Raw genomic sequence first — 19,949 nt, 5'->3', positions numbered from 1 at the left:
TGTGAGGCCTGCGTGTCTTCCCAGTAATACGGGCTGGATGTGAGGCCTGCGTGTCCGCCCAGTAATACCGTCTGGATGTGATGCCTGCGTGTCCTCCCTTATAATATAGGCTGTATGTGAGATCCATGTGTAAGCACTGATACATGGTTAATCCGACCACTTGGCAGGCTTATTATTGTCCACTTATCGGGCGTTCGATGTCAGAACTGGAAACCACGGATCCATTATATGCCTCTTTTCAGGTGGTGCTTCAGTCCCGGGACTACAATGCATTGTCGATGTCGGTGATGGCGTTCGTATCAATGATTTACCCTCTTGAATATATGTTTCCTGTGATCCCTCTCCTGCCCACGTGCATGGCCTCAGCAGAGCAGGTAAGACGGGCGAGCCCTCACTTTTTTCTTGGCCTCGGGCAGCAGATCCTAATCTGACTCCTGTTACTTTTCTCCATTTGCTGCTTCTTGTTCAGCTTCTCCTGGCACCGACCCCGTACATCATCGGCGTTCCTGCCAGCTTCTTCCTCTACAAGTCAGACTTCAGGATGCCGGACGACGTGTGGCTGGTAGACCTGGACACCAACAAGGTAAGCCTGGCTACTCGGCCGCCCTCTTCTGAAGTGCTGGTGCGGTAATATCCAGCATTATTTAGCATTTATGTTTCTGAACAGGTTGTGGCCCCCAGCAATGCTGAGCTGCTGCCGGTCCTCCCGGAGCCCGAAGCTTCAGAGCTCAAGAAGCACCTGAAACAGGTGACGGGACGCGCCTGTGGTGTAACCTGGAGTTTACAAGGGGGTGTGGAAGGAGAGATCTGGGTTATTTCCAATGGTTCCTATGCATTTGCCCATTTATATTGTTTCTTGTGTGTTTTCTGCTGCTCTTTCCTGCAGCTTTTTACCTGCATTCTTGTTGTAAATCTAAGTGCACATTCATTTACTATGTTTATCATAAGGCGTCGCAAATTCAGCTGTATAAGAGCGCCGCAGGCTGAGCTCCTCTATACAAAGGTCCACACTAAAGATAAATACTGTAGGTTTGCGTCTTTTTACAATAGAGCCCTATGGTGGATGAACCCCACAACCTCCATCAAGGACAGTCAGCCCAAGTGCTATGTGCACCTACTGTCTTCATAGTTTCTCAATTTCCCATAAGAAGAAGGGGGAAGCATCAAATGATCATCTACTCTGCAAGATAGGGGTTCACATACTCTTTAGGATTAGTAGAAAAGAGGTTCATTAGAGGCTGTATAAGAAGAGGAAAACACAAGCTCTCATGTTATAGGACTTCATTCCAGGGTTGAAGGCAGCAGCATCCTGAACACACAGACCTCACATCCAGCCTGTATTGCAGAGTGGAGACACACACGTCACATCCAGTATGCATTACTGAGGGGGACACACAGACTTCACATTCAGTCTGTATTACTGAGAGGGACACACAGACCTCACATCCAGCCTGTATTACTGAGGGACACACAGACCTCACATCCAGCCTGTATTACAGAGAGGAGACACACAGCTCACATCCAGCCTGTATTACATGGGGGAAGACACAGATCTCACAATCCAGCCTGTATTATCCAGCCTGTATTACTGAGAGGGACACACATACCTCACATTCAGCCTGCATTACAGGGGGAAAGACACAGACCCTCACTTCACTATATTGCTTTCCTAGTAGAGCATGGCAGCCGTGATCTCAGTGGTAGTATTTTATGTTCGTGTATTGCTTTCCTGGTTATTTTTCTTTTTTTATTGTGCATTTTTTTTCACTGTATTTCATTTGCTCCTTTCACTTTTATCTGCAGTCTTTCTTTCTCTGATTTTTGTGTTGCCCTCTTTCCTCTCTGTATTTTCTCTTTGGGGTCTTTTTGCATTGTTCGATCGTTGGAGGATCTGCTTCCTGCACATACAGCTTGTCTGATTATTTCCCTTTCATCTTGCCTTGTATCACGGATATTGTGCTCCTATCTTTTGTTTCTTTTTCTCTGCAGGTCCAAAATTAATTATTTCATATTATTCCTTTATAGAGGGCCAGAGCTCCGCACTCTGTACTGTACGGCCATAAAATTATAGGGATATTCCATCTTACTTTGTCATGGCATATTATGACAGAGCGCCTCTCTGGTGGAGATATTCTCTTCGAAACCCCCACCATTCTAGACAAAGAAGAGGTCGCAGCTCTTAGACTCAGCGCCATGTTCATTCAACTTTTTCCAATTATTACGTTAATTCACACATGGCATGCAGTGCTAGTGGGGTAAGGAAATGCTGGAGAGATGACGAAGTGCTGCCATGAAAGACTGGAGAGGCTGCACAACGCTAGAGAGAAAGATGGGAGAGGCTGCGCGGCGCTAGAGAGATAGACGCGAGAGGCTGCGCGGCACTAGAGAGAAAGACGCGAGAGGCTGCCCGGCACGCGAGAGAAAAAGACGCGAGAGGCTGCGCGGCGCTAGAGAGAAAGACGCGAGAGGCTGCGCGGTGCTAGAGAGAAAGACGCGAGAGGCTGCGCTGCGCGAGAGAGAAGGAAGTAGGGCACCGGAGACCTGGGGCGGAACGGGCGCCTGATAGCAAGGACTGGAGAGGGGATGCCGACCTAGCGAGGAAGACCTCTTCGCTCTCTGGATTTGAATGGTCTGAGGTTAAATCCCCACTGATCAGTGGTAGCGTTTCCCAGCGATATGCTTTCATTTGTAAGATAGAAATGCCCTTTAGACGTGAGATTCCTGCGGCCCGGCACTGCCCCGGCGGTGACCTTCTGAAGGCAGTGTGATGCACTTCCATTATACTCCATAAGGCTAGGAGCGCAGCGGAGCCACACTCGGCCTAAGTTCTCCCCCTGGTGGTGGAGGCAGGACACCGGCGTGTTCTCATTTAACTCTTTGGCTGTATGTGGGGAAGCTGAGTTTTGAAACTCTGTGAAATCAGAGCTCTGACCCTACAAAAAGGGAGTTTATTAATTTTGGATCTATTTAGGGGGAAAAAAATGAATGCATAGTGGTGTTAGGCCCCTTCTTCCCGGCGATCGTCTCTCCACATTTTACTGTTGCTAAGGTTTATTTTTTCTTCACTTTGGAAAAATAACAATGAAATCTTCTGTCCTGTGTTTTGCCGTCATCGTCTCATCTGTGATCGTAATTCTCTTCCTCCATCTGTCTCTTTGTGCTCGTGTGTTCGTCTTGTCTCTGATTGGCCGCTGATGTTGTCATGTGACGTCCTCAGTGTCTGCACAGCATGTCCGTGATCACGCAGCAGCGCCTTCTCGCCTCTGATAACAAGGTTCCTGCCGTTCTTTCTATTTTCACACTTTCCTTTTATGCTTTCATATAGAAATGTGTATGAGGTCTGCGGTGTCGCTTCTTGTCATCATATAGGCCTGATCTTAAAGGGATTGTGACACCTAGATTTCTTCCCATAATGAATTAAGGCCCCATAGTGTTGGATATTTTTATTTTGTGTTTCAACAAGACTTTATTTTTTAATATAATCTTTTTACATTACAAAATTATGGGAAGGGAAAAAGGGCATTTTCCATGAGCTGCAGTGTGTTATAGAAGCTGTGGGGTTGTGTGCAGGCTTTGGGAGCTGTGGGGATGTGAGCATGTCTTGTGGAGGCGCTTTGGAAGTTGTGGGCATGCCCTGGTAGGTGTGGGTTGTGGGCGGGCTCTGGGAGTGCCCCCGTTGTGCCCCTGGTGGGCGGGCGGGATCTGGGAGTGCCCCTGGTGGGCGGGCGGGCTCTGGGAGTGCCCCCGGTGGGCGGGCGGGCTCTGGGAGTGCCCCTGCGGGCTCTGGGACTTGTGATAATCTCTTGTATATTCTGCATTATCTGTGTGACGATGAGATGGCTGCGGAGGAGTGATCTCTGCAGATCAGGAGGTGTCAGCCTTAGCGGACAATGAACATTGCAAGATTTCAGGACTTTTTGTAATCTATAGCTCATTGGAATTTCTCCCAGTACACACATGGGATTATATTGGCGCCCCCCATGACCTCCATTTGCTCTTGGGTTTCTTAAAGTGAATCTGTTAGCTATTTTTTCCACTATAAGATGCGGCCACTGCCATCAGGGGCTTATCTACAGCATTCTATAATGCATTCTGTAATGCTGTAGATAAGCCCCTGATGGCGGTGGCCGCATCTTATAGTCGAAAAAATAGGTGACAGATTCCCTTTAAAAGCCGATATACCAGGGCCCTATGGGGGAAATGCCGGGACATCACTGCTGCCTGGCAGCTTTTACTGCACGTCCATCTATCTGGTAGCTGGAGAATCCCTCCGTATAACCAGTGTCTTCCTTGTGTTGTCAGGAAGCCTGTTGCCAGGTTGATTAGGTCTCGGCTCTCTCAATGAACTGTGTGCATAAAAGGGGGCATGCAGGGTGGGGAGGACTGGGGCCGTGCCTGTCCCTATATCTGTACATCTCTTTTTACTGATGTGTATGTGGTGATGAGGCAGAATGGCTGACTGTGCTTCCCTGCTGTAGGCCCTGGCCAGTATGAGCCTCAACACGCAGCCCATCCTGAACCTGGACCGATTCCACGAGAGCTCAGAGGCCGCCATGCTGCGACCCCACAGCGACGCGCAGGGTACGCCCTCCACCGAGTTCAACCCTCTTATTTACGGGAACGACGTGGATTCTGTAGACGTGGCCACGCGGTAAGACATGGGTTACCCCCATTCTTTCATCCTATCAAGGTATAGGGCTTTTTGGCTTTGCCCGTCATTCACACCACTCCACTCCCTGCTGCTGATGTCTGTGCGGCATCGGCTTCACAAGACATCGCACATTGGAGAAGAAATAACTTGCACCCCACATCGGGCTTGTTCTGAGGTTTGCACAGTCATCGCCATATATTTACAGAGAGATGACCACGAGCAGGCGCAGAGCCCTGATGAGTGCACGGACGCCATGTGTAGCTGTATAGATCGGCTCCAGGGGGCCATCCTGTACATCTCACTACATGCATGATGGCGTGCGGACACTCGGCAGACGGTGCACTTCGCTGCTGGCACTGCCTGAATTCATAGTATGCCTTGATGAAGACCGCTCTCGGGCGAAACGTTGGGCCATTTCTGTTTTGACTCCTTGCCGCATCAAAAGAAATAACACTACATTAAGACCTACAAGTCCCACTTTCTTTTTTGTGATGCTGAGGTTTGTACTTTGAGACTGGACCACGAGTCACTTCCTTGAGCCCACTATATTTATAAGTACCGCGCTGCCGGACTTTATCCTCCATGAAGATGCTTAACGCTTATCCTTATGTATTGGTGGCGTCCAGTGCCGTAATGCAGCGGATTTTCTGAGGCTTCCACCTCATCAATAAACTTTTGCCATCAATCTGCAGCCATAAATCGCGCATATTTAGCTGTGGATTGAGTCCTGCGGTGGCACCAATGGCGGAGATGTAACCTGCACATGTCCGTTTCCCTTTATACGCAGTATTTCAGCATCAGACTTTAGGGTTCCTGAATTTAGAGGCCTTTTTTGATGTTTTTGAAGCAAGTAATCGACTTTCCAGCATTGTGGCCCCTCTAACATTTGTCCTCATTCTCTTCCAACTTCCGGCTACAGGGTCGCCATGGTCCGGTTCTTTAACTCTCCCAACATGCTGCACGGTTTTCAGTTTCACACCCGGACTCTGCGTCTCTTCCCTCGCCCCGTGGTGGCTTTCCAGGCTTCTTCCTTCCTGGCCTCACGCCCCAAGGCGTCCCTCTTCTCCGAGAAGCTTTCCAGAACGCAGGCAGTGGAATACTTTGGAGAATGGTCTCTGAACCCCACTAATTTTGCCTTTCAGAGGATCCACAACAGTAAGTCCCTGTCTCTTCCCTACGTCTTGCTCTCTGATGCCCTTTATGACACTTGTTCTCTCGCTCGCTTTACAGACATGTTTGACCCAGCATCTATTGGGGATAAGCCTAAGTGGTATGCCCACCAGTTGCAGCCCATCCATTATCGTGTCTACGACGCGAATTCCCAGCTTGCTGAAGCCCTCAGTGTCCCCATGGAGCGGGACAGTGACTCCGATCCTACTGATGACAGGTACGTCGTTTCTCAGCACTGCAAGCCCAGATGGATGTGTTTTGTGCTTTGGCTTTCCCCATTAAATTAAAGAGGTTGATCTATGGGATAGAAGGTAGGATGCTTACTAGTGATGGTCCGACCATGGGGTAACCACAGTGCTTTTGAGTACAGGGATAGTCATGCCAGCCCACCACATCTCTATTCATTTCCTATGTGACTAGTAAATATATTCGGTCACTGTGTTATTTCTATCAGTCCCATAGACAATGAATGAAAAGGTTTTCCGCCTACATGACCATTGCTCCTTGGAAATGGGGGTGTCAAGGCTTCATTAGTCCGGATCGATGGTGATCCTTGTTGGATCTCCACCAATCGGCATTGTGAAACCTGAGGCTCCCATAGATCCAGTAATGGCAGCGTTTCCCTATGTAGTAACGGTGCAGCTTTCCATGAATGCTCCCTGATGACTTGTGTTTGCAGCGGTAGTGACAGCGTCGAATATGACGACTCCAGCTCTTCCTACTCTTCCCTTGGAGACTTTGTCAGCGAAATGATAAAATGCGACATCAATGGGGACACGCCGAGTGAGTACATGTCAGACACGTGATCGAACGGATGAATCTTCTGTGGGTTCAGGTCACCTTACTATGCTTTCTACCTGCAGATGTAGATCCGCTAACGCATGCTGCTCTGGGAGACGCCAGCGAAGTGGAGTTTGATGATTTCCATGAATACGCCGGAGAGGTGGAAGAAACTGCACCAGATAGTGAGAACTCTCCGGATAACAACCAGCCGCGCTCGGGATCCAGCACCACGGCCAGCAGCAGCCCCAGTACGGTCATCCATGGCGCCAACACGGTACGTGGGAGCCTTATGGATAACCGGGTACAATGCCTGTAAAATACATTTGGTGTGATGCCATATCTCTAGAATGGCCTCCCTAGTTATGTTTAATATCTGGATGTCTTATTAAAGCCCTTTCATATCTCCGTAATCAGTTCAGACCCTGGCTTTTTGTCCCCTGTTTTGACCTGGCACCTTGCAGTTTGAGGGACTGATTTGGGTCTGGTAAGACTCAGCTGGTAAGACTTGCAGAGTCCTATGCGGACCACTCTGATGTTTTCACGCCGCAGCCCTTTTTCGTTTTTGCGTTTGTTTTTCGCATAACCATAATTTTTAATTTTCTGTCAATATGGCCATGTGAGGGCTTGTTTTTTCTGGAACGAGTTGTATTGGTTTTACCATATCATGTACTTGAAAACGGGAAAAAAATTGCAATAAAAGTGCAATTCCACAACTGTTCTTTTGGATTTTTTTTTACCATGTTTAACAAATGCTAAAACTCACCTGCCATTATGATTCTCCAGGTCATTACGAGTTCATAGACACCAAACCTGTCTAGGTTCTTTTTTTATTTAAATGGTGAAAAAAAAAAAATCCAACGTTTGTTAAAAATAAAAGTTGCGTCATTTTCCAAGACCTGTAGCATCTCTATTTTTTTGTGATATTGGGCTTGATGAGAGGTTAATTTTTTGTGTGCCGATCTGACGTTCTCAATTATACCATTTTGGTGTGGATACGATCTTTTGAACGCCCGTTATTGCATTTTAATGCAGTGTTGCGGCGACCAAAAAAACGTAATTCTGGCATTTTTTACCTTTTTTTCGCTACGCCATTTACCAATCGGATTAATTATTTTAATATCTTGATAGATCGGGCGATTCTGAATGCAGCGATACCAAATATGTATTTTTTCTTTTTATTTTTTAAAATTTTATTTTAAATGGGGCAAAAGGTGATTTGAACTTTTTATATTTTTAAACACTTTTTTTTAACTTTTCACTTGCTTCAATAGTCTGCATGGGAGACTAGAAGCTGCGATAATCCGATCGGCACTGCTACACACTCAGATCGCCTGTTTGTAGCAAAAATGCTCCCTTGCTATGAGCGGCCGACCACTGGGCCGTGCTCATAGCAATCCGGCAATGACAACCACAGGGGTCTCCTGCAGACTCCAGGTTGTCATGGCAACCCACAGTCATATGATACGGGCAGGATTAGTGAAGTGCTTCCTGCATGATCACATTAAATGCCGCTGTCAGAGATTGACAGCTGCATTTAACAGGTTATTAGCCGCGGGCGGACCGCGATTCCACCCTTAGCTGTAAGGGGCACATGTTGGCTGTTCAAAACAGCTGACATGTGCCAGCAAAGATGTGGGCTTCACGCCGGAACCCACGTCTAAGGGAGAGACACGACATGTGCAGTACATGTACGACGCATGTCGCAAAGGGGTTAAAACATTTGCCGGTCTGAAACTCAAAAAAAAGACGCAGAAAACAAAACTTAAAATAAGTTTCATAGTTGTCTTTTCACCAATATTTCAGCAGGAATCTGCAGACTCTACTGAGCCTGATGAGAAGGTTTTGGGGGTCCTGCAGAATCACTTACCCACGTTGGTGCCCACATTCAACCGGCTGGTGATGGAACGGCGTGAGAGTGAGGCATCTGTCGGTGGGGAGGCGCGGAGACGCGAGTATGACAATCCCTATTTTGAACCACAATATGGATTTCCACCAGAGGAAGAGAATGAGGAGCGGGAAGAAAGTTACACCCCTATGTTTAACCAGACCGTCAATGGCACCCGGTAAGCTCTCCATACACGTGTACGCGCCGTTATCGCCATATGCACCATGTGATGACGATTTTTTACCGTCGGTAGATTCACATAATCTTCACCCTTGTTGGTCGTCTTCTTTGACTTTTCTCTCTATTGTCAGTTCCCAGAAGCCTCTGCTACGACCAAACAGCCTGAAACTAGCAAGCGATTCAGACGCAGAAACGGATTCTCGAGGAAGCTCGCCCACCTCGACCGTGTCCAACAACAGTAGCAATAATGAAGGCTTTGGAGGGATCATGTCCTTTGCAAGTAAGTGTGGCAATGGGAAGGTTCCCGGAGTGCGTCAGATTATGTGTCTGAGCGTGTGTTACGCAGTTGGAGTCTTGTCTTTAGGCCGAGGTCAGACTTGCAAGACCAATGCGAGAAATTCACGCATCAATACCCGGCACTGCCGCCGGCACTCGGGCCCGGAGTGTGTGGCTGCATGTATTCCTATGCAATCTGGTCTCGAGTGCTGGCGGCAGTGCCGAGTATTGATGTGAGAGACTTGCACGAGTTTCTTGCATTGCTCTCGCAAGTCTGACCTCGGCCTTAAAGAGATTTACACATCGGCACCCGGCGAATGTGGCGGTACCGCTCTGCTGCTTCTGTATCCTGATCTACAACTATACTGATATAGATTAGAATGTAGCAGGACCCGCATCGCGGTCAAGTGCGCCTGTCTTTGCTTTGTTTGTTCCCCCTGCGCTCATCCTCTTACTCTCTCCTTCCAGGTAATCTATACAAGAGCCATAGCAGCAGCTTCAGCTTGTCCAGCTTGACCCTTCAAACCAAGAGCAGCCGGGATAAGGCCACTCCATTTCCCAGCTTGAAAGGTAAGCGCTCCCTGATGATATTACATAGGGAGGTATTCCATACAGCTCGGAAGGTAAGTGTTCTCCCAGGACAGATGCAGAGCACACCTGGACAACGACTCCCATCATGTCCCCATGGAGGTAAGTTGTGCATCATGGTGTCCGGGGAGGTCACCTTCCATGAACCATTCCATCGTATCCATCTCTCCTCCGCGGCTTTGCAGAGTGATGTGAGAGCGCTGACATTTGTGTTTTGTCATTCCCTTGTTTCAATTTCTGCATGCTTCTCCCACTCGGGGGTCAAAGGTCAGCAAGACATGGCAGGGGATTTGGGAAAAGGTTAGTATGTGCTTCAGGTGATTTATGTATAGCCAGGAACCAAAGATCGCCTTCAGTGAGTGGCATTTGGAAGAGCATGGCTGCGTGTTTCCTGCTGTGCGCGCTTGTATAGACGGCTGTCACTCTGGTATATGAGTGTACGTAGGATCTGACTTGCAGGATAGCGGCGTGACTTTTTTTTTCTTTTTTTTTTACCTTTAAGTTTAAGCTGCATCAACCTCTGATAATTATCAATGTGACTATGGAGAATAAACCCAGATTTGTATAACTAGCAATTTTCTATTACAACCTACTTATTGGAATTGCTCCTCTTGCAACCAGTTTGGTGCTTGCACTCTGTTCCAGTGTCCCGTGGGACTGCAGCACCCCCAGAATCTCTCATGCTGCGCCCTCTTCTTTGCAGGTGCAGTACCCCCAGAAGCTCACATGCAGCGCCCTGTGGTCTGCGGGTGCGGCGCCCTGTGGTCTGCGGGTGCGGCGCCCTGTGGTCTGCGGGTGCGGCGCCCTGTGGTCTGCGGGTGCAGCGCCCCCAGAAGCTCTCATGTTGCGCCTAAATAAATTATGCACCGTGATATAGGATCACAATCGCGGATCAGATGATCCGGGTTCACACATTGCAGATCTAATAGAGCCATATGCAGTAGTTCATCAGTGTTATATGTTTTTTTGCACTGTGTGAATACAGAGGGGCTGGTAGTTCGGCACGGGGGGGGCGCTGCGCATTAGTTTGCAGTCAGGTTAGGAGCCGGTGTTTGTCCACAGGTCCTCGTGCTTCTTTCCTCTTCCGTCTCTGCTCCTTGTAGGCAGCAGGGACACTTTTTAGTTTGCAGATTCCTTTCGGTTTTTCCTTCATTCTTCTCCAGAAACCTGCAGGCGCAGTGACGTTCTCTGGGGTGTCGGGATCCCTCATCTCATTAACCATTTCATTAAGTGGGTGCGGATTTGTCCTTGTGTGATCAGGTTTACTATGGTAAAGCGTAAGTGCATGCGTCCTCAGAAGCAATAATGCGGGGTCTGGGGGATTACATAGCTGCGGGGTTGGACGGGCTTGTACTGACACCTGTGCATTTTGATGTGGATTATCAGCCTTTAGGACTATCGGGGTCTCCGTATTATCGGGGTCTCCGTGCAGTGGGGAACATTCCAGTGTAGGCAGCCCAGCTGTGTTTTCTGATTGATCGGTTGCCACTAACTTTGCATTTTTTGTCCCAGTATTTGGGCTTAATACTATAATGGAGATAATTGCAGACTCCGGGCCCGTGCCTGCAGAAGGTGGGTGCCTGTAGCATAAGCTCTGCATGTTGCCCCACTCCCAGCATCCTCTCTGCCACCCGCCATATTGTGCTGCTCATCGGCCTCCATCTGTCATACCGTGCCTTGTGCTTTCCTTGTGTCCTTGTAACTAGTAGTAGTTATTTTATCCTTCTGGTCATGACGCCATTCTCCAGTCTCCATGTTTTCCTCAGGTCACGGGTTGTGCCACGCTCTTTTCTCCAGTGTTTCCTCCCTGCGCTCACTGAGCGGTGGATTTGTTCTTTTCCTCAGTGACTCATCTAAGATTCACAGCTCAGTCTGCCTTTTCCCGTCTCACAGTCATCATTATTTATCACCATCTCCCCCAAAAATGGGAATATTAAAGTTGGTAAAATGTCTCTTTTGCCTTTTGCTTTGTCATGGGTGATGAGAAATAAGGACGTTTTGCAGCTTTCACAGTGATTTAAAAGGGTTATCTCACCAAAGTTGGATTTTAGTGATGATCAAATAGATCCTCAGGACTCTGGTGCTGTGGCCATGTCCGTAGTCCATGGCCATCGGCCCAGAGCCCTGTGAGCCACCTCTTACCGGCCAGTATCCCAGCACCTCTCTTCATTAATCGGTTCGGCGTGACATCACGTCAGCGTTGTCCCGCCATGGAGACACCGGACCTACTAATCGTTAGTGACGCTGGCAGCTAGGAGGATTTCACAGAGCTCTGGTCCAGTAGCTCTGGACTACTGAAGTGGCCGCTGAACCAGAGTCTGCACATGTATTGGATATGCGATCACAGGCTCCCGACGATTGGGGTCCTCATGTGATCCTCTCATAGAGAAGTGGAGTAGGCAGGAAGGAGGAGTATGAAAGCTTCCATTATAGCTCCTGTTCTTGGTACCTCCACTTTGACTCAAAAATCAGCATCAAAAACTGCATTAAAAGAAACGTTTGCAAGCCCCAGAGTAGCGCTCCCATCCATCTGCATTGCAGCAAACACTTGAATGCAGCCGTGATGGAGATCGCCGGGCAGCTTGGTCAAGGACCTGCAAATCATAGAGACAATCAGCAAGGGGCCTGACCGTTGGCTCTCAAATCTCCGACCCCAACTATAGTAATGCTGTGGGGTTGATCCTTTTACTAGTCCATGAATTCTTAATAAGAGAATTTCCCTTTAAATGCCTGGCAAAATTTCCTATCGTTACATCACATGACTGTTTGCCGTTCAGGCTTCTTGGAAAGCTGCAAAATGCCCCCATGGCGGTACCGAATATGAACATTACCCAGAACATGTGTGACTCTACGGGAAAAAATTGTCACTTGTTTTAGATTTATTGGAGGCAATTTGATTTTTTTAGTGGACATTTTTGTTTTGTGTTAGCTGAAGTTTGCGCCTCCATAATCTGGAATTTCCAATAGTGTTTTTTTTATTATTATTTTGCAGCCAGCAATAGGCGCGCGCTCGTAGATCACAAGTCTTCGGTGATAAAACACAGCCCAACCGTAAAAAGGGAATCTCCCTCCCCTCAGGGCAGAGCAAACAATTCTGGGTAAGTGCAGATGTTTTAGCCTCTGCATGATGAGGCCGTTGTATTTACCATTGTGCCTGGTTATCGGACACACAGGCCTGTTCACACAAAGGACAGTGTACGCCAGCTGTTATCAGCTCGTTACAGGAGAATGTTGGAAACCTTCAGCACGTCATCCCTTAAAGGGAATGTCTGTAGGATTCATCCTTCTAAGCCATCTATATGGGCATGCAGATCACAGAAAGCAATCCGATGTCTTATTCCAGAGAAATCCATGTTTTAATTAATATGTAAATGAACTGTTAAGATCTATGGGTGGGGCATAAATCTCCCTGTAACACTGCCTCCAGAGATTATGATAATTACTGGGCATTAGCAGTGTGAGACATGTAGTGACTGACAATCCGCTCTCACGCTCTTTTTTGTAATTCATGATCGTTGTCATTAATTTTCATTTTTGGTGATTATTAGCAGTTTGTGTCCTTGTGACATCGGTCATTTCTCCTTTCCTGTAGTGAGAACCAGCAGTTTCTGAAGGAGGTGGCACTAAGTGTCCTCGAGGGACAAGGTGTTGGGTGGCTGAACATGAAGAAAGTCCGCCGATTGCTGGAAAGCGAACAGCTTCGTGTCTTTGTCCTGAGCAAACTGAACAGGTCCATCCAGACCGAGGAGGACGCGAGGAACGAGGTCATCCAGGAAGTGGTGAGCGCGGCCTCGTCTCTTCTGTGCCGGGGTCATCACAGAATATTTAGTGCGTAGGGATGATGGAATAGATTCACAGGACCCTGGTCCAGCGGCTACCGGTCTGGAAACCTCCCCCTCCCCCCCCGGTGATGGGTAGCCCACCGGGAGATGTTGAGCCTCCCACGAGCTGTGAGATGGGGAGCCCCCCGCAAGCCACGTCCTACTGGCTGGAATAGTCGGTTCCTCCATTGATTAGTAGACCTACAAGTCATAGTTGTGGTGTGATCCAGGCAGTACGCTGCACTGGACCTTCTAATCAGAATAGTCGGTGCATTCTGATAGGAAGTGTCTTGTAGGGCTCCCATCCAGCAACCACTGACTACCAACACGGCCACTGGACCAGGTTCCTACAAATAAATTTGCTCATCTCTACTAGCGTAAGCTATCGATACCTGGTTATTGCTGGTCTGGCAGCTCACATTGCGTGCATCGGGGGCGATTTATAAGTCGTCAGTCACACAGCGCGCTCCTGAATAATGATGATTCAAGCCCTCAGCCTTATTGGCAAAGTATCGCACACCACCGGTCCTACGTATCACAACAGCACTGGTGCATGAGGCCCATCAGAAGCCCAAGCAGGTCAGCAGTTACATAGCATGGTGGAAAAGACACCTGTCCATCAAGGTCAGCCATGGGATGGGTAGGGTAAAGGAAAGAGGTATAAGTACGACCTTAATGCATGATCCAGCCCTACAAGGCAGATCAGGAGTGTCGATCAGTTGGATCAACATTCAGAACAAGAATTTTACAAATGTAGATCAATAAATATATTTCTAATAAAGATTTTAAGCCATTTTTTAATCAATGGTTTCTGCTGTGACCATCTTTGGAGGTCGGTCGTGCATATAATCACTGCTCTTACAGTAAAGAAACAGCTTCTGAGGTCAACCATGCACATATTAATAGTTTTTACTCTGCCCACAAATGACTACACCCAGTTTCTTCTCTCCAGTGACTCTCCTAGTTTTCCTCCCCCCTGGCACATATGGTGCCCACAGATCACTACACCCAGATCCTTCTCTCTGCAGTCGTCCTTACATTTCTATTTTGATTTTAGGAGGTCAGCAAGAAAGTCTACAAGGGCATGCTGGACATGCTGAAGTGCACGGTGTCCAGCTTGGAGCAGTCGTACGCCAACGCTGGCCTGGGCGGCATGGCGAGCATCTTCAGCCTCCTGGAAATTGCTCACACGCACTACTACAACAAAGGTAAAGGCCGGCGGGTGATCGGCTGCGGAGGATGTTCTGCGCGGTGCCGATCTTTGTACATAACGTCATGGCTCCGATCTGCTACTAACTTCCATGTTTTCTTCTCTCCTCAATCTCTATATCTTCTCTTCCCACCTGTTTGTTTTTCTCTTTTACGCCTCTACTAAGAACCCGAGAAAAGGAAGCACAGTCCTACTGCCGATGGCACTCTGACCCCCGTGTCTAGGGATTCAGTGTCCGTCCCCCGAGGAGAGTCTCAGCCTGCCCCCAAGCTGCCAGCCCAGCAGCTGCTTCCTCGCCCGTCAGGCCCCGCTAGTCGGGCGGCGCGACAATTTGACACTCGGAGTCTCAAGGAAGAGAATTTTGTGGCTTCCATTGGTGTGTATAGAGCAGAGGAAAGAGAACATGGGGCAGTGCTCTCCGAACCCACCGCATTACCCTCCGCCGGCATCGCTGCTGTCCTTTCCCCTCCACCAAACCACCATTATCCGCTCCCACATCCAGTCCTCAGTAACGTGAATCGTAGGAGGGGTTTGTCTATGGTTGTGTCTGCTCCATCTGTAATGTGTGTTTGCGTCACGTGTGGGAAGGACTGAGCGATGTCCGCCATCAGGAAACCCTATAAATCAATGGCTTCGTCTGCCTCTGCAGGGGCCGTGTGTTAGCAGCTCTTCTCTCTTGCCAGTACTTAATTTTTGCACGGTGGCTGCAGGATTTTTTTTGTAGAAGGACGGACGGTGCCACAAGGTTTGGTGCAGATGGTGCCACAGGGTTTTTTTTTTATTTTTTTTGCCGCAGTTGGCATTGCAGGGCTTTTGCTGCATATTTTATCCTTTTCTATTGGATAGTGAGAAGTCCACACTGAGGACGCAGAGAGAAATGACACAATCTGCACCAAAAATATTCTGCTGCCGATTCCTGGCTGAGTATCCACACCTGAGCAGTCCCATGTAAATGTTTCCTGAGATCCCCATAACGCCCATTCATCTTGATGATGAGCGTTGATTATTGTGTTCCCTTTCCTGTTCTCTGGGATGATGCGGACCCCCGACTGCTGACTTGTATCCTGGTACCAGGACCAGAGTCGATCTTCATTTGACTATTCGACTCTTATTTTGGCAATCTGTCTGGGTGCTTGGTGGCTTCTGTACGGATACGGATGTGTTTTAGAGATAAGCTAATCGATTCACAGGACCCTGGTCTGGGGGCCGCCTCTGGCAGGGCCCTGGTCTGGGGGCTGCTTCCTTCCTGCTGGAATTCTTGGTGGCCCTCTTGGTTAATAGATCTGTTGTGGCATGAGACACGTGATGCCGGGCCTAGTGATCAGGATCGCGACTCCTGTCTGTTGGCCGTGGACTACTGATGAGGCCTCTAGACCCGGGATCATGCAGATCGATTTGCTCTCCTCATACGTACATCCGTGTTCGGTCCGGTTAGAGGGTTTCGTCTCGTCTTTCACTCCATGTATTCATATAAACGACCCTCGGTGCTAGGAGGAGACCTAGTGTGTTTATATGACGTTTGTCATTAGATAACGGCGCCCTCCCAGGTGGCATCTGGTATTGCAGCTTTTGTGAGCTGCAATACCAGGCCCAGCCTGTGGATACACATAGTGCCACCTTTCTGTTTCCTAATCCTGACCGCCCCTTTGTGCAGAACCCGCGGCATTAGACTGGGAGTTTCATGCTGGGATCTGTAGTTCATTGTCTATCGGTTTACCAACGTGTGGACTAATAGATGTGACGCTGAGACTTGTAGAGTCACAGCTGCAGTAGCTCCCGGTGTCCATGTCCTAGGTAGCGCTAGATGGTGGGTTTCATCTGGGTGGGGCCAGTCCTATGTGTATACAGTGCACAGATGAGTATATACATAGGGGATGGATATTTATGTATACCGCGTGCTGATACATAAATACAACCGCTACTTACTGTGCGCTCTCTCTAACACTCTCTCGCCATCACACCCGTGCTCACGTGTCTGTGCCGTCCGTGTCTGGGCTGTTTGGGGAGGGGGCCGGGGATCTCTGTGTCCATTTTCAGGCCTGTCTGATCCGCACCTGACTCTTTCTGTCTTTCTCTCCTGCTTGCAATACATCTTGGGTAGAATTGTGGAACAAGCACCGAGAAGTGAGAAAGCAAAAAGCTATGGAGAAACAGAGTAAGAAACCGGAGAAACCCCCCAAACCGTCCCCGATCTGTCAGGGAGGCCGCATATATGGTGCGGTCACGTCCAGCACTTTGTAGGGGGTCTCTGCCAATCTTCTGTTAGTCTAATCATGGGGATAAAACGGAGATGGGATTGATGGAGGGGCTTCCATAGAAAACCAGCCAAGCTGCACATTCCTAGGTGCGCGGGGGGCCGGGCATAGTGCCGGGTGTAGTGGTCAGCCTTGTGTCAGCGTGCCGCGCCGTCCAGGAATACACATCATTCATCGTTAGATGAACATCCTCATCCTCCTCGCCTGCTTGTTGATGGGTTCCAGGTAGCAGCGGATTTTTTTTCTACAAGGCGCAAGTGACTATACACAAGGTGGACCGTGTAATACAGACCCCTGCTTCTTGCAGAAAGGAGCAAGCACCCCATTGGTAACTAGTTCTCTGTACATTGTCCTCATTGTGACCGCGGTGTCATCACCTGCAATCACTGCTCCTGTAGCCGCTGATTTTTATCTCGTGGCTCATTTATGTGCGGTAACATCCGGAGCAGCGCTCCGTGGACCAGATGTAATGAGTCCTCCATCATGTCCAATAGCCAACCATAATCTGCGGTGATTTCCGTTCACACCGCTATGTTCTTCCGGGATCATTTTTACTTTCATTTCCTGGGGTTCCTCATAATCCTGGACGTCCGCAGTGATGTCCGGTGTCTGATGTGTTTATATTTTTTGCAATTTGGTTCCCACTTCTTAGTGTAGCTCCAAGGTGCAGACATTGCCCAAAAGGATCAAACGACAGCCACATTCAGTCCTCACACACACAGCTAATGGCTGAGGCCCGATGAGCCTCTCCATCCTGTGCTCAAGGGGGGCAGGAGGTCGGTATTCGTGACCCACCCTGTAATAGAGACGCCAGATTCCGTTTTTGCAGATTGTATATATTTGGCACGGACTTTGTTACCCATAATCCATCACTAAGTTGTAATAAAATGGTGGTGCTTATAATCCATGCGTCTTATTGCTTACCGAGATCTTGGTGCCGAGGTCTCCATCTGCGCATGCCCCGGCAGCCATTTTCCCGGAGTCCACCGCACATTAAACCATGTTAGTGTGGGGGGCTCTGGGCGTTCACAAAATGTCAGCAGAGCCCCCGCACCACCGAACACCCGCAGCGCCGCATATCGGCCTGCAGCAGCGATCCACTGCACCGCTGCTGGTGAGGTGTATCCGCATTATAAGACGCACCCCCATTTTCCCCAAAAATTTTTGGGAATTAAAGTGAATCTTATAATCCGAAAAACACGGTAATTTGTTTTGCTCATTTTCTTTAAATTTCCCATTTACAAATGCTGAAAATCTAATACTGAGTACATGAGAGGCTGACCAATTCACCAGCACTCAGGTGGGCAGATTTAGGCTGGCAGATTTGCTGACAGATTTACCAGGTGGGCACACTCTGGGCCTTGCTGGCAGATTAGCAGGCGGGCACACTCTGGGCCTTGCTGGCAGATTAGCAGGCGGGCACACTCTGGGCCTTGCTGGCAGATTAGCAGGCGGGCACACTCTGGGCCTTGCTGGCAGATTAGCAGGCGGGCACACTCTGGGCCTTGCTGGCAGATTAGCAGGCGGGCACACTCTGGGCCTTGCTGGCAGATTAGCAGGCGGGCACACTCTGGGCCTTGCTGGCAGATTAGCAGGCGGGCACACTCTGGGCCTTGCTGGCAGATTAGCAGGCGGGCACACTCTGGGCCTTGCTGGCAGATTAGCAGGCGGGCACACTCCTGGTCTTCTTGGCAGAGCTTGACGGGCATACACTCCTGGCCTTCTTGGCAGAGTTAGGCGAGCACACTCCTCCTGGCCTTGCTGGCAGATTCTCCATTGGCGACTGGTTTGTTAGGGGTTTCTCGTCCTTAGATAGTATCTGTAGTGGTGAATACACTGCTTCCCTTCCCCTGCTCCCGCCATCTTTCCTGATCTAGCGCTTTTTATTCATGCTCTCACTCCTCTCTCATATCACTCGGCACCACATGAGCCTTTGCTCGCAATGTCGCTGCTTCTGGCTCTGCAGCGGTGACCCCCTTCTCTGACCGCACTGAGAGGACAGATGTGATCGGAAGCGGCATCGCTCCACGTGTCCATACAGGGAGTGGAACCGAACTTCGCAATATGACACTGGTGCAGTCACAATTTGGTGGCCGGAGCAGTTACCGACCATGGACCATTGTGTCCTGAGATTTGCGCATTGAGGAGGAGTGATGCACACGGCCATAGTATTAGTGGACTTGCATTCCTTTATATGTGGATGACATTATTAATGATTTTGTGTTTTCATTGTCTTTTCTCCTATTATTTGTCCTAGACTGGTCGAGGCTAAAAAGCAAAAAAAATGTCTAATCACAGGCAAATACAAGTCTCATTCAAAACAAATCTCCTGTTATGGTGGCCACTCCCAGTTGTACAAATAGGCCATCAGGAGTCTGGCGGCCATATTGGTTGTCACTTAGGAGCTGACGTGAGAATATGAGCGGAAGCCCGGGGACTTGATTTACTGGTGATAACGCTGGCACTATATATTAATATTTTGGCTCGCCCCGACCGGGCCTAGAACCTTCCTTACCTGGTCAGGATGAGTAGCGACCTTCTGTGCTGCCGTTTGGGTTAAGAATATTGTTTCCCTCCTCGGCGTCCTTATTGTTCATCACTGTCTTCTTTAAACAGATGCAGGCACCGAGCAGCCAAAGCCGCCAGTAGACAGCGCCGACACTGACGAGAAGCGCTCCCAGATAAGTGCGGACAGCGGCCTGAGCGTCACGTCCGGCTCCCAGGTATAAAGTGACATCTGCGCTGTAACGTAAGAGATGGCGGGTGTGGGGGCGAGAAGGATCGTGTCCTTGTGTAGAAGTAGATGCAGTCTCGTCATGTACAGTTTGGGGTTAGATGCAGTCCCTCGTTAGGACTCTGGATTAGGGGCCGTGCCATCTCCTTGGGGCCCTGCCATCCCCATGTCTCATTAGATGGGTTGTTTGTTTCTTTTGTGTCCCCCTCTTTGTGCCCGCGGGAGCAGCGGAGTGATTTGGATGGTGTCAGCTCGGGACCCGCCATTCTCATCCGAAGCAGCAGTCAGGATTCTGAGATCAGCACAGTGGTAGGACCTGCGCTTCTCCCGACAGTGGGGACGGCATAAGCGGGTGGTCGGAGGCCAGACCCAAATACTGGCTATTACAGCCCCATT

The 19,949-nt window shown here is 49.1% G+C and overlaps 1 protein-coding gene across 20 annotated transcripts in view; it reads left to right on the top strand.

Annotated features, from left to right (window-relative positions):
- The window catches only part of MADD (MAP kinase activating death domain), a 66,477-nt gene that overhangs the window by 28,112 nt on the left and 18,416 nt on the right, over positions 1 to 19,949 (top strand). For 7 of the 20 annotated variants that reach the window (XM_073541612.1, XM_073541608.1, XM_073541611.1 and 4 more), the window contains exons 5-23: positions 243 to 374; positions 470 to 583; positions 668 to 748; positions 4,479 to 4,651; positions 5,571 to 5,806; positions 5,882 to 6,038; positions 6,501 to 6,604; positions 6,685 to 6,878; positions 8,408 to 8,667; positions 8,801 to 8,949; positions 9,414 to 9,515; positions 11,046 to 11,105; positions 12,526 to 12,631; positions 13,126 to 13,312; positions 14,412 to 14,562; positions 14,731 to 14,940; positions 16,666 to 16,719; positions 19,436 to 19,542; positions 19,782 to 19,862. In XM_073541612.1, coding sequence (XP_073397713.1) covers positions 243 to 374; positions 470 to 583; positions 668 to 748; positions 4,479 to 4,651; positions 5,571 to 5,806; positions 5,882 to 6,038; positions 6,501 to 6,604; positions 6,685 to 6,878; positions 8,408 to 8,667; positions 8,801 to 8,949; positions 9,414 to 9,515; positions 11,046 to 11,105; positions 12,526 to 12,631; positions 13,126 to 13,312; positions 14,412 to 14,562; positions 14,731 to 14,940; positions 16,666 to 16,719; positions 19,436 to 19,542; positions 19,782 to 19,862 — 2,658 coding nt within the window. The remainder of the gene's footprint in view (positions 1 to 242; positions 375 to 469; positions 584 to 667; positions 749 to 4,478; positions 4,652 to 5,570; positions 5,807 to 5,881; positions 6,039 to 6,500; positions 6,605 to 6,684; positions 6,879 to 8,407; positions 8,668 to 8,800; positions 8,950 to 9,413; positions 9,516 to 11,045; positions 11,106 to 12,525; positions 12,632 to 13,125; positions 13,313 to 14,411; positions 14,563 to 14,730; positions 14,941 to 16,665; positions 16,720 to 19,435; positions 19,543 to 19,781; positions 19,863 to 19,949) is intronic. The other 13 variants (XM_073541620.1, XM_073541615.1, XM_073541618.1 and 10 more) reach the window with 8 other exon arrangements.

The sequence above is a fragment of the Dendrobates tinctorius genome, unplaced genomic scaffold, assembly GCF_039654945.1.
Source record: "Dendrobates tinctorius isolate UK_male_01 unplaced genomic scaffold, ASM3965494v1 ptg000124l, whole genome shotgun sequence".
Classification (NCBI taxonomy): domain Eukaryota; kingdom Metazoa; phylum Chordata; class Amphibia; order Anura; family Dendrobatidae; genus Dendrobates; species Dendrobates tinctorius.
The sequence above is the reverse complement of the archived record's forward strand: the minus strand, read 5'-3'. Positions and strand labels throughout refer to the sequence as shown.